Source organism: Mycosarcoma maydis, chromosome 18 (genome assembly GCF_000328475.2).
Source record: "Mycosarcoma maydis chromosome 18, whole genome shotgun sequence".
NCBI lineage: Eukaryota > Fungi > Basidiomycota > Ustilaginomycetes > Ustilaginales > Mycosarcoma > Mycosarcoma maydis.
In genome coordinates, this window is record NC_026495.1 from 468,853 (window position 1) to 481,808 (window position 12,956).

The window sequence follows — 12,956 nt, forward strand, 5'->3', positions numbered from 1 at the left end:
GTGAAAAATTCAGTCAAAGTCTTACAGGAACGTCTGCTAAGTTTCGAAGAACGATCATACATTGAGCGTTGGGAATCAACGAGAGGGTTACGGCTCCATCTTTCTACGTTCAGTTATCGGCAACGAGACGAATGTCGTAAGTGACTTCTGTCTGGCTCCCACTTTTCTTCGCTTGCTCGCTGGTGGGCTGGGCAAAGTCAACCGTGAGTGCGCTCTTGTCGGCGAACACAGCATCGGCACCAATGTAATCGCACTTGGAATCAAAGATCTGCGTCACCAACTGTTTGTACCCGTTCGCCTCGATAAGCAGGTGAATATGGGCGGGTCGCATGGGACTCCTGTCCAAAAGCTTCAGGATGTCACCTGCGCCGCCGTCGTAGGGGATCGGGTAGGCGGTTGGACGCAAGCATCGCAGCGCGTATTCGCCGTTGGCGTCGGTGGTGAACTTTCCACGGTAGTTGAAATCTGGTTGAGCAGGGTCCTGTTGTTCGTACAGACCATTGGGTCCGGTATGCCAGACATCGATCTTGGCTCCTACCACAGGTTGTCCAGTAGCAGCGTCAGTGACACGACCGTGCATGTAGCACGTCTCGCCCACCTTGCCTTCGGAAGACTTGATGTTGTGGTCCAGCACAATGTCGCTTCCATTGGCATACTCGGGAGCACCTGTACGATAGAACGGTCCCAAGATGGCCGACTGAGTTGCTTCCACTCCGCCCTCCACCTTCTGAGCTGAGCAAGACGACGATTGTGCCCGTTCATACGCCATACTGTCTACCAAAGATTCGAGTCCCAAAACGTCCGAGATGAGGATCAGCTCGTTTCGTCGGTCATCCGACATCTGTCCCGAACGGATCAGCAGGTCGCATGCGCCCAGCCATTCTTCATTGGTCAGTTGTACCTCGCGAGCGAAAAGGTGCAGGTGCTTCATGAGACTATCGAGCACAAATTTGGCTCGCGGATTGGCGTTGGGGCCAGAGACATCTTGGCAGAGCTTGGTATATGGGTCGAGGGAGGCGGACGTGCCGTTGGCCGAGGTGCCGTTGATGGCGGTCATTGTGAATCCAGACTGGGTGAAAGAGGTGAAAGCGAAATGTAGAGCGGAGGGCTAGTTTGCGCAGGGGCGGAAGAGCGTACTTTCTGGATGATGTCTACGAGGTTGAGAGAAAGATGCGAAAAAGTGGGACAAGCGCTGGACGGAGGACTTGTATATGTAGTTCCTGCGGAAACGAGCATGTGGGAAGGCCAGAACGAATTTCTCACAAAGACAGCCTCAACTCATAGCCGGACACTGATATGTAGGTGCTAGGACTGGTTCGCTGGTTCTGATGACGATCCACGAGTTGGTCATAAACCCCGTACCAGCTGGACCGGCAAGACCAGCTCATTTAACACGTTTGCTCTTTCGTGTTTTGCTTTAATCCGAGCCGAGACCAAGACAGTGAGTGAATGGGGCATAGGTCACAAAACCAACGCTTCCCACGCATAGACTCGCGCACCAAGGCCTCGGAAAGCCACCAGGGGATGTAGACAAGAAGCGAATTCCGCCACCTTCTTTCACCAACAGACACGGATGTGGCGGCGCGCTCCTCCACGACTTGAGTAAGTCTGTGCGAGCCAGAAAGGAATAGCGAGACGAAATTGTGGGGAACCGCTGCCAAGGCCAAAATCCGAGGCCGAGGACAATGTCCGTCTGTCATTTCCAACACCGACGCCCAATCTGTGAATCGTGAATGTGTCTTGAAAACCGAGCGAGAATATCACGAATAGGAGCGCGTCTATTGGTGCATCCCCGTCGCAGCCAGGCGAGAGCGAAAGGCCAAACGCACTCATGACTATTCACGATTCGTCATTGCTTGCCCTCGGTTGGTGCTTACTTGTAGCCCAACCTGACCAAATCGAAGCGTGGATTTTGTTCACGCTCGAACCTGGCTTTGTAATTCTATCATGTATGACTGCTGCTCGCCTCGAAGCAATCACGTGAATCGTGAGATAATGAATCTCATCCATACACTTAACCACAAGAAAACGGCGGGCCTTGTTGGGCACATGTCATCGTTCGTTTCGTTTCGATGGTAGGGGCGAAGACAAGGTTCGTCCCACGATTTGGTTGTCGCAGTCCCATCGAGTTCTGGTGGCACATGGCGAAGCTTGATCTGACCGTTGTTCAAGATTACGTACAACCGACAGCGGGTTGCGCCAAGAACCGAGTGCGCTGCGACAATCTCACCAGATAGACGTCGAACGCCGATTACGGAGACCGCAGCGTGTGAGAAGACTTGCTCAAGCGTTCGAATCTGGAAGGGCGTTTGCGTTTGCGTTTGCGTTTGCGGTTGCGGCCTCGGATCGGGGATTTTGGTGGAGGATGACAAGATCGGCTGCCGGCAATACTTTTTTTCTCACCTCGTAACCGGCGAAGCATCACGGATGGCGAATTGTGAACGAAGCATTCCCGCACAAACCCCGCAATTCCAGATCGATTGTCGCTTTCATGTCTGTCACCATCCACATCACCGTCCGCCACCAAGTACATACATTGTTCTTCAGCTTGAAGCTGATTCTGAAATATGCCAGTCTGCGCTCTGCATCTTGTACAACTGAAGGACGCATCATCGCGCGGTATCGACGCTTTTTTGCACAGCTTGTTCGGTGCTGCAAGCAAATCGCATGAGTTAAGCATAGTCACAATAAGCCAAGTTCGATCGCCCATCATTCGTCCTACACTCGTGGACCACGAGATTCTGAATGAGACCCCTTGGACGCTGCTCCTCGTCCTCAGCGGCTCAGCGGCTCACGATCTTCCTTGGTCGCCGAGGTCATCGGTCAAAACGCTGTATTCTCTCGTTTCAGGAATTCCGTCCAAGATCGTCAATAATTATAGTAGCATCTCTGACAAGCTTCGGAACGCTCAGCCGCGACCACCACTGCTTGAGATCAGACTCGATTACAAGGGCGATGTTGTCATACCTCCAGGACAGGCGCGTGTCGCAACACGAGAAGACGGACAAGACCTAAGTCTGTCACCCGCACTACTCGGGCTTGCCAAGCACCTCAAACACACGGCCAAGCACCAAGGACCCGTATCTATGCTCAACCTGCTCCACTTTCACACTCATGACGGTGCTGTAGAATCCTATCACGAATATGGACGTCGATTCGTCGCCGTAGCTGGTAAGCGCGGTGGCAACGCCAAGCTTGTGGGCGTCATCGTTGATCCGCTGAAAGAACCTCTCAGAGACTCACGCAACGATTACACGAAGCATCAGTGGTGGAACGAGTGTACCTTGGTCCATTATCCCAGTATCGACCACTTTATCGACATGTCGCTTGATGACGAGTACCAGTTTATCAACAGGGAGTACAGATTGAAGGCGATAAAGGATACTGCGCTCATCTGCACAACCGAACTCGATCTCACAAAGTATAGGAGAGTGGGTTCGGCAAATTTGTAGACGAAAACACCCACACTCGGATCAAAGATGGCTGTCCAGAGAGTTAGATCAAATGGTGGTGCGTCACGTTGGATTGAAGGTGAGACCTTCTAGGCAAGGCTACTTGTCTCTGTCGCTTGCTGCTGCTGCTGCTGCTGCTTCTGCATCTTTCGCCTTGCCAAGCCTTTCAATACCCACGATACGTTCTCGTACACAACAAACGTGACGCACGTGCCAGGAAGGATTCTGACTAGGTTCGGCACCAATCCCTTGTAGAACGCTCGAAGTCCTTCCTGGGTATATGTGAGACGGATGCAAGTGCTGATGTTCGGGTAGATGTGTGAAGTGGCATGATTTTGAATCCTCGACCTAATCACTTGGTATGGATAGGTGAGCAGGATTGCCGCTACTTTCGATACACCTGACATCACAATGTACTCGGCGTTAGAAAGCTTGATCATCGAGGTGTCGACCGGTGTTGACAAAGTGTCAGATTGCAGCTTCCGTGCAGCTATCGAAGTGCGCCACTTTTTGAGCTCTTCATAGGCCATGAATTGGATTGCGCCGTTCGAGACGCCGAACAGAGCTAGGCCGGCACCCTTGTACCATCCTCGTATTCCTTCGGTACGATAGATTGAGATTAAACCGTGCCAAAGGCCACGGTACACCTCGGGTGGCGCTCGGGTCGTTGCCGTTGCTGCAGTCGATGCCGTGTTGGGCGCCAAAGATCGAGGAGTGGTAAACATGCGCGTTTTCACCACCCAAATTGGATTAGTCATGAGTGCTGTGATTGCACCACTTTCTGAAGCTGCCAGAAGATGCTGTGCTGCGGAGAGTTTCTTCGGTTCGCCAGTAGCCGCATCTAGGGAAGAGTTGCTGGCAGACATGCGTTCCTTGATCATCGTATACCACAAAAAGTACAGTCCCCATGAGGCCGAGTTGCCGGCCACATTGGGACTCAAGCCGCGATAGAGACCTTTCCATCCGTCGGCTTTAACGATCTCGTTGAGCGCACCGATCACATCATTGCCCATTCTTCCACCAAGAGCATAGTACTTCCATCCGCGACGAACGGGTGCAGCCTGTCGAGAGACGCCGTAACCAGCCGCAATATCGATGGCGCGTCCTTTGCCCTTGCGGTCCAACGAGGAGGTGCTGCAGTTGGATGCATGGGACACTACTTGCGTGTTTATCGGCGCAGAATTGCGTTGACGAAATGGAAGTGGTCGAGGGCGAGAAGTGTCAACTTGATACTTGGTCTTAATGAGGTCGAGCGGGTTCATGCAGATCGTAGCGACTGCTCCTGCTGCGATGCCGCCAAAGGCATGGTCGAGAGCTGGCGTCGGGAAAAAAGACGGCGTGACGCTTGGGACGGCAGGAGTTGGCGCAGGAGCGTGCGAGATACCTGTGCCGTCAGCGTCACCGCCACCGTCTGCCACATCTGTGCTCCCTAGCTTGACCTGCGTGCTTTCCGCATAAAGGGATCTCGACGGTTTCGTCCGCGAAGGACCTGCTTCTGCCGAGCTGGAGCTCAACATTTATCAAATGTTCGCGAGTAATGTGTAAATGCGAGGGCAGCCGTCGATATCGTCCTGATTGTCTTGAAACGAACGAGCTTCTGTATCGATGTGGAGCGTGAGTCACGAATGTGATTCTCCAGAAGAACGTAAAACATCACGCTCTAAAATTTTGGTTTCGTCGATAGCAAGCCACGCTTGTCTGCTGACTCGGTGAATTCCAAAACCGGTGGCTACACGGCCGTGGCGAAACGCGATGCAGGCTAAAGTGTTAGACCGATACGCCATTTACCGAGGTCAGAATCACGAATCCCACAAACAGGAACTGCAATCACGAATCACGCACGACGAACGAGCATTTACAAAGATTTCTCGGGCAAGGCACCGACTGAAAAGAAGATGGCAGCAGAGCCAATCTCCTGGAGCAGATCACCATCTCTTCCTCATCAGCGTTGTCTGCTCTTCCATTATCCTTCGTTTCTTCTCATCGGTATCGTAATTGACATTTAGTAGAAGACTGCAAGGAAGGCGTATATCGAACGCAGCGACAGTCGAACAGCACACAGCTTCATTCAGTGCAAACAAAGGGCGCTTCCCTTTAAGATTGCCGCAATGCCTTTACTGCCAGCCTTGCATACGCTAAGCCGGCGCGCGTCTGGAGAGACAGAGTCATCGTCTCTGTTGCCGCTCTGGATCATCCTAGGTGTCGGTGTAGCTTTAGCGATAGGCTGGTTCGCGCTCTCATCTTGTCTTGGCGACAATGCTCGTGAGGCGCTGACGGACCGCTTTCGAGGCCTCTTTTCTCGCAAGCGCGGCAACGGCAACGGCAGCGGTAACGGAATGGGTGGTGCTGGAGGCAGTCGAACTGCATATGGGAGGATGCGCGATGATGAAGCGGAAGCATTCGACATCAATGCTGCCGAACACGATCTGTACGACGATCTCGATGCGCCTCATCAACGGTACGATCACCACTCTTCCTCCTATCCTCCAACAGGCGGGGCCAGCTCATCCAAGTACGACAACGTAGACGATGATATCTACGACCATCAACGTCCATGATGGGGAACATAGTATAAGCAGGATGCTGAGCGTTGACATATGATGTCCGTTCAACGACACGGCCGTCTTCTCCTACGAGCTGCATAATCCACTTCAAAGCAATTTTGCCAGTGTCTGATGTAGATCGTGGTAATTCGAGCAGTATCCAGAGAAAGCGAACTCCGCGTATGACGCTGGAACCACAGGAGAGCAAGACTCGTTGCGGCCTTCTCAGTCTACTGCCCGACTGCTCTCTATCGGTAGCCAAGATCGATGATGCCCGGCCCGGAGAGCACGAGCTGCAAACACTTTCTGCGCGTCGTTGTTCGTGCTGCTAGCGCGGCAGGCGTCACCGCAGGCCTCGATTGGACTGTTAACATTCACGATTTGGATCATCCGAATCTCGGTCAGATAGGACAACCTCCACCTCAATTTCCAGAACAGAAGTAGCAAATTTGCCGAAAGTGCCGACGCTGAATCAACGCAATTAACGCGCGCTCGCTTCTCGAGGAACAGATCTTGCCCTGGCACGACCGTGAACACGATCTCTCAACAAAAGTGCTCCTCTGTCATACGATGAATCAGCTGCGGTCGAAGCGCCCTCTCACGTTATTCGGCAGTATAACAACATGAATCGTTTTGCTGCCTCAGCAGCGTCTTCCCATTTGCTCTGCGAGCGGACAGGGCTTTTGTCGTCCGAACACCACCATTCGCGATTACTTAGCAGACCCTGTCGGTCTCAATCACTTCTACCCCTTTGAACAGGCGAATACAGCCCCGACTGAAACACAAACGCCCCATGTCGTTCACATCAGCACCTGCAAATGACACTGCTGCCGACTATCTGGCTCCGAACAAGATGTTCGACCTCAGCAACAAGGTTGCTCTCGTCACCGGAGGAGGCACGGGCATCGGACTGATGCAAGCTCGTGGCCTTCGTGCTGCCGGCGCCAAGGTCTACATTGTCGGACGAAGAGAAGACGTGGTGGTGCAAACGGCCAAGGTACACGGATCAGAAGATGGACCCATCATCCCTCTTGTCGCCGATGTTTCCACCAAGGAGGGCTGCGTCTCTCTCGCCAGCGAATTCAGTAAGCACGAGCAGAAGCTCGACATCCTCATCTCCAACGCAGGCCAGGTTGGACCACTCAACGAAGGCTCAACCACGATTGATGCTTCGGGCAAGTCGCATCCGGAGCATCGCGACGAACGCCTCTCGGCAGATGAGTTCGCCAACAAGTCGCTCGAAGACAACACGCCCGACGACTGGGACCGACTCTTCCGCATCAACGTTTACGCGACCTACTTTCTCAGTCTCGCTTTCTTGCCTCTGCTTGCCAAAGGCAGCGAAGCTACCAAGGGCTGGTCCTCCACCATTCTCACCACCGGCAGCATTTCAGGCATCGTCAAGCAGTCGCAGCATCACGTCTCGTACAATGCATCCAAGGCGGCAGTCCACCATGTGACCAAGATGCTCGCTTTTGAGGTCGCGGCCACCACCACGGCCAAGATTCGCATCAATGCTGTTGCACCCGGCACCTACGCGTCCGAGATGACAGCGAGCGACAAGGACGACGAGACCAACATGTCGAGCTTGAGGAGCAAGATGGATGTCATGTCGCTGCCTGCACGTCGTCCTGGCCGAGAAGAGGACATGGTGCAGACCACGCAGTTCCTCGCCAGCTGCCAGTATCTCAATGGCCAGATCCTCTGCGTTGACGGTGGTTACACGCTCACTGAGCCCTGAGCTGAATGAACGCGAGCCATTCAAAATTTTATTGTTCGCAAATTGTGAATCTTGGAATCACGAAAGCGAATTGAAGCCTATCTTTGGTTGAATTGACTGTAGTGAGCGCTTGGCTGTGCCGAAAACTCCGAAACCTGAAGTTGGGGTTTCTATTGAGTCGTGACTACCGGCGAACAATCACGAATGGCGATAAGCGCGAACAGTGCTGAATGTATCGAGTCAGCATTCAGCCGCAATCTGGGATTAGCCAATGCTCGACGAGGTCAAGACACATCACATTCGTGATTCCTTCTCTCGAATGAAAGAATAGGAATGGGGGCAGCCCGAGCTGAGCTTCCAGCTCTTCTTCTGCAGAAGTAAAAGCTGAATGGAGAAATTACAAAGGGGGGCATTTCAGCAGCCGCACGGTTGCTGATTGAGCGGTTGCTCTGTCACCGTCACATTCACGAACCGTGAAAGTGAAGCGAACACGGAATCCGCCGTCGACTCATGACTGTTTTTAGAGATGCTAACCCTGCAATTCCCAGTTGCCTGTCAACGTGTGTGCAGTGTTGGATAGGAAGCAAACACAGACCACACGCAACTCACACTCGAATCTCCGAGATTGGCAAAAACGCAGACGATGCTACGTACTTTGGCTAACTGCTGAGATTGCCCATGTGATGATGACCTTCGTGACTTTAGCCTTAACGATCAAACTTTCGTAGCGTCTGAACTGAGCAAAGACGGGCGCGCTGGAATCGCAGTTTCTGTCGCAAATGAGCTTTTGACCGCAATTTAGACGCGTGTTCTGCCCACCCGGCTTGTTGATGTGGCGCTTATTCAGACGAGCATGCTCAGCTTCTTGTCGACAATCGCAGGCCGATAGCTTTGGTTTCAGCTTTCAATGCTTCCCATGAGTCAGCTTCGCGCACTTGTCCAAAGCAGAAGGCCCAGCCTTGCCACGCAAGAAATCCTGTGGAGGCTGATCGATAGTTGGGCTTCGTCCTCGTCTTTTATATGCAACAAGGGCACGTCGGATCGCTTCCGAACGGCGGGGACATCGAGTTGGCAAAGAAAGCACATGTCTGGTGTCCCACCGTTCCAATCGTTGGAAGAAGATGACGCGGGCTTTCACCTGCCTGACGCCACAGTCGTCGCCTCCCATGGGCTTGGCCGACAAGGTGGAGGTGAGATACTGTAGAAGGGTACGAAGAAGGAGAGGAGCAAAGTCAGAGAGGAGGTAAGCTTTCCTTTATCTCGCCATCCCCTCTCATTGGTCACACGCTGATTCCATCCGAATCTCGCTCAGCTTTTCCTAGCGCTTGCTTGACTGCCTCTCTCCCAGCCTCACTTCGCTATCGAATTGACTACCTTCGCTACTCAGCTCAGACATGTCGCGGCGTTGTTTTGCGGAGGGACGGTCAAAACAAATCGACCTTCTAAGCTCAGCAGCTTTGCCACCCAGCGAGATGAGATGTGGTCAAAATCCTGTAACATGAAGGACAAGACCCAATGTCGAGCCTCCCCTCTTTTCTTACTACGCACTCGCCACTATGCGTCTCGACTTCATCTGGCTCCTCTTATCCGCCCTGTGACCCACTCTGCCCTTGCTCTCACCATCGTCACCCTTTTCTTTGCGAGTCATCTCAGCGCTTCGACCCACTGGAGCGGGTCTTGACGTTCGACTCGTGCGGCAGTACAGCTTTGTTCTTGCATGCACGCACTGAAACGTAAAGTTGGCACAGCTGCATGTTGCTAACAAGGTTTGGCCCTTCAAGGACCACATCGAAAAGCTTTCATCGGCTGCTCAGCAAACGTCTTACCTTTCCGCTTTTCGTGCAAAAGCACCAATCTCCCATCGCTCTTCCCCACCACATTTCTGCCAGCGCAAGTCTGATTGACGACGCTTGGTGTCTTATTGGGGCGGGAGGGTGTGCGGCAGAAAACGATTATCCATCACTAATCAGTTCTTCCCTCGATATTCCTCTTCTACGAATCTGACGGTCCATCGGCAGCTCGCAACGCAACCTCTCTCACTCGACGTCAAGCCTCAAAATTTCGATAGCCTTGGCGTCTCTGTAGCTGGAGTCTATTTCCTCCAAACTACAACCTTCCTTCGCTTCATACCATCGCAAAAGCGCCGGGCTTGAATTGGGTACTTGCTTCTTTTTTCAAGTGTCGAACGTGCTGCCATTCACATCCTTGCGCGTGACTTACCATGGTGGTGGTCGTTACGCATCTCCCCAGTGTCCCAGGCCAGCCAGGCTACGGACCATCTTTCTTTGCGCCAAACAACACGACAGAAGTAGTTTCTGGCGATCGTTCCGAAGACACAATGACTCAGGGACGGGCTACAATGTCGACAACTGAACAGAAATTGGGGGATTCCGATCCGCAGATCGAAAGGGACAAGGATACATTTTGTTTCAACGAAAAAGGGAGTGATTCGCAAGAGAGTGATTCTGTCTCTCTTGGAGACATGCCCAGCTTGAAAGGATTACCCCAGCTCTCAGCGGACGAATGTGCATCCGAAGCTCAACAGCCTGGTTCGCCAACTACTCGACAGGAAACTCGAACCAATCTGGCTAGCGACACCCCTGATCTGCTCTCTGTACAAAGCAATCGCAGCAGTTCATTGCTTAAGAGTGCAGGACTCGATGGAAAGAAGGCTGTGCTGGTGGGACTCACAGTGCTGAGTGCTACTGATAAGATTGCGACTTCCGATGAAGCAGCTTCGCCAGCCTCCTCATCAGCCGATGCGCCAGGCTCCCACTACGACGAGGACGAGCATGAGGGTCGCAATCTCTCGATGCTAGGATCCAAACTGGAAGAAGTACAACAAGACCAGCCATCGGAAGCTTCACCTGATCAGCAGGACGTGGACGATCATGCTTCTGTCGGCGCACAAGGCGTCGCCGAAGCGGAGCTAGCAGATGACCAATCTGCGCAACCAAAGAAGGAGACGGGCAATTTCCAACTAGTCTCTGCTCTGCCCATGCAATCAAAGCAACATGTGACAATCCAGGAATCAAACAAGAAAATCGACGGCAGTGGCTTAAGTGAGCCGGTTGACTCTCTTAGTTCCGGTGAAATCGGTGAAATCGAGCACAAAGCAGCTATCACAACCCAAAGCGGTGACGTACATGTAACAGCTATGGCGATCAACCCTGCTGCGTCCTCTGTTCAGCTTAGCACTGCAAGCAAATCCTCCCTCGAACAGCCTCATAGCCCGAAGTCCTTCACTCGCTCAGCAGAAACTAACGAGAATACAGGCAACAGCTCGAAGCGGCAAAAGAAGGAAGATTGTACCTCAACTCATGAGCATCCTGTTCCCCTCGATGTCCAAATTGCAGCTGCACCGGAGAAGAAGAGGCCAACTAAGAAGATGGCGAAATCCATTGCGAAGCCGAGAAAAGATCCAAATGTGAGAAGCCACAAAACCACTACACAGCCGAGTTTCGAGCTCGAAACGGGCGAGCAGGGGCCTGTTGGTCCGGATAACATCTTCAATCACCCAGAGCATCAGATAGCACTCCCTGCCAGACAAGAAATGAAAATCAGGCCCAAACCCCCCCGCAAATCTACGGAGCGTTCTCGTAAGCAGCAGACTCAGGTCTCCGGGGCCGTTGAACAGGAGGGACACCCGTCTCAAGAGTCGGTCGAATTTTCTGGCGTGAACGTGACAGCAATCGGATCCCTACTCAGCAATGATGCTACTATAGGAACAGTCTCCGAACAGACTTTAGTTCCGGCAAAGCCAGAGTTGAACATCATTAAGCAGGGGAAGGCTAAGTATAAGGAATCGAGAAAAGCCAAGGTCAAGACCAAGCTTGTTACGCCCGATCCAGATCAGAGGGTCGCGCCCAGCTTCGTGTCATCTTCGGATCCGATTACCACACGCCGTTCAAAGCCAGCTATGAAGCGAGCTACGGTGAAGAGCGCCAAAGGTCGTATTGCTCAGCTTCGACCCGCTCAGGCTGATGACGCCGTATCAGAGCTGGAGCTTGATTCGGTTCGGCGCTCTTCGAGTTCGATGTCACTTCACGCTGGAACAGGCTATCGTCCCGACGAAGAGCCCTCAACAGGGTCCTTATTGCACCTTGCTGTTGCACAGACAGAATATGCCGGCTCTCGTCTTCATTATGGTGAATCTTCATTTGCTGGTCAGCAGCAGCCCTCAACTGCTCCTTCCCAGTCCGTTCATCCGCCTTGCCAAAGCGGAGATACGGATCACCACATCGTCTTAACCATCGCCCCTCCGCACTATCCCGCTCAGGCTTACTTCTCTACTCGAGCGGAGATGTTGCAACAGTATAATAGGGGCCTGAGCTCGCTTTCGAGTGCTACATCGAAGGTCGAGTCTGAGAGGCAATGGTCGTCGGAGCCATCAGTCGCTGTACCAGACTCAAGCTCGTCGACTGCATACGGGGCGATTCACGAAGCTACTAGTCTCACCACTGTCGCTATCGCGACTGAAAGCGCCACGGGGGACGAAGTCTCCGATACCGTGTCTCTCTCGCCCTTTGAGTCTTTCCACAAGCAGGAGCCCGATCCACGGGTCTTTCCGCCGGGCTGGAGATTCCCAAAATTCGATGTCATTGATCCGGAGCTGTTGATGACGACAATGCGGGACAGCACTGTCTGGACGTTTTGGGACTGCTACCTGCCTCTGGGATGTCGAGACCAGGATATGGTGATGCTGTCCAATGACAACGTCGCCTTTCCTTGCGCGGCTTGGAATCCTTGCCTCTTCTCGGTCATGCTCGAGCGAGTCATCAAGAATCCCAGCCGCATCGTCACTCAGATCTTACAGCGCGGCGTAGAGGAGAACCGTAAAAAACTTGGCTATAAGCCTCTGCCGTGCGTCTGGATCGACGAGAATTGGCGCGCGACTAATTTGCTGCTCTCATTTCTGCATCCGATCCCATCCATGTTCCTGCCCGACTATGCCACTTGCCGAATCGTGTTGGATCTTGGCGCAAGATACGGGGTCGAAAGGGCGACTCTGGCGGCAACGCAGAGGATGCACCAGCTCGACAAGGGAGACAGACCAGAAAAAGACAAGGGAAAGGGCAGAGCGAGGGAAGAAGACATCGAAGCGGATTTGGTCAGACGGGTGGCCTAAGGCTTGCGACACCGAGGACGAAGGAGGTGAATCTCAGTTTGAGACGTCAAACTCCACCTTCGTGATTTGTGTGCGATGATGGGCGATCTACAACAGACCCTCAAGAATACCTC

General features: G+C 53.0%; 6 protein-coding genes across 6 annotated transcripts; 4 read left to right on the forward strand and 2 right to left on the reverse strand.

The window, feature by feature from the left end:
• Positions 1-109: 109 nt before the first annotated feature.
• Positions 110-1,057, reverse strand: UMAG_05586 (uncharacterized protein; the record flags this gene model as incomplete). The annotated part of the gene is made up of 1 exon (XM_011393586.1): positions 110-1,057. The coding sequence occupies one exon, from the start codon at positions 1,055-1,057 to the stop codon at positions 110-112; it is 948 nt and encodes a 315-aa protein (XP_011391888.1).
• A 1,510-nt stretch (positions 1,058-2,567) lies between these two features.
• UMAG_12308 (uncharacterized protein) lies at positions 2,568-3,452 on the forward strand (the record flags this gene model as incomplete). The annotated part of the gene is made up of 1 exon (XM_011393667.1): positions 2,568-3,452. The coding sequence occupies one exon, from the start codon at positions 2,568-2,570 to the stop codon at positions 3,450-3,452; it is 885 nt and encodes a 294-aa protein (XP_011391969.1).
• Positions 3,453-3,541: 89 nt separating this feature from the next.
• On the reverse strand, positions 3,542-4,969 carry UMAG_05588 (uncharacterized protein; the record flags this gene model as incomplete). Its single annotated transcript, XM_011393587.1, has 1 exon — positions 3,542-4,969. One exon carries the CDS (start codon positions 4,967-4,969, stop codon positions 3,542-3,544), a length of 1,428 nt encoding a protein of 475 aa, XP_011391889.1.
• Positions 4,970-5,560: 591 nt separating this feature from the next.
• UMAG_05589 (uncharacterized protein) lies at positions 5,561-6,010 on the forward strand (the record flags this gene model as incomplete). Its single annotated transcript, XM_011393588.1, has 1 exon — positions 5,561-6,010. The coding sequence occupies one exon, from the start codon at positions 5,561-5,563 to the stop codon at positions 6,008-6,010; it is 450 nt and encodes a 149-aa protein (XP_011391890.1).
• Positions 6,011-6,788: 778 nt separating this feature from the next.
• UMAG_05590 (uncharacterized protein) lies at positions 6,789-7,736 on the forward strand (the record flags this gene model as incomplete). The annotated part of the gene is made up of 1 exon (XM_011393589.1): positions 6,789-7,736. The coding sequence occupies one exon, from the start codon at positions 6,789-6,791 to the stop codon at positions 7,734-7,736; it is 948 nt and encodes a 315-aa protein (XP_011391891.1).
• A 2,200-nt stretch (positions 7,737-9,936) lies between these two features.
• Positions 9,937-12,843, forward strand: UMAG_05591 (uncharacterized protein; the record flags this gene model as incomplete). Its single annotated transcript, XM_011393590.1, has 1 exon — positions 9,937-12,843. The coding sequence occupies one exon, from the start codon at positions 9,937-9,939 to the stop codon at positions 12,841-12,843; it is 2,907 nt and encodes a 968-aa protein (XP_011391892.1).
• Between the last annotated feature and the right edge of the window lie 113 nt (positions 12,844-12,956).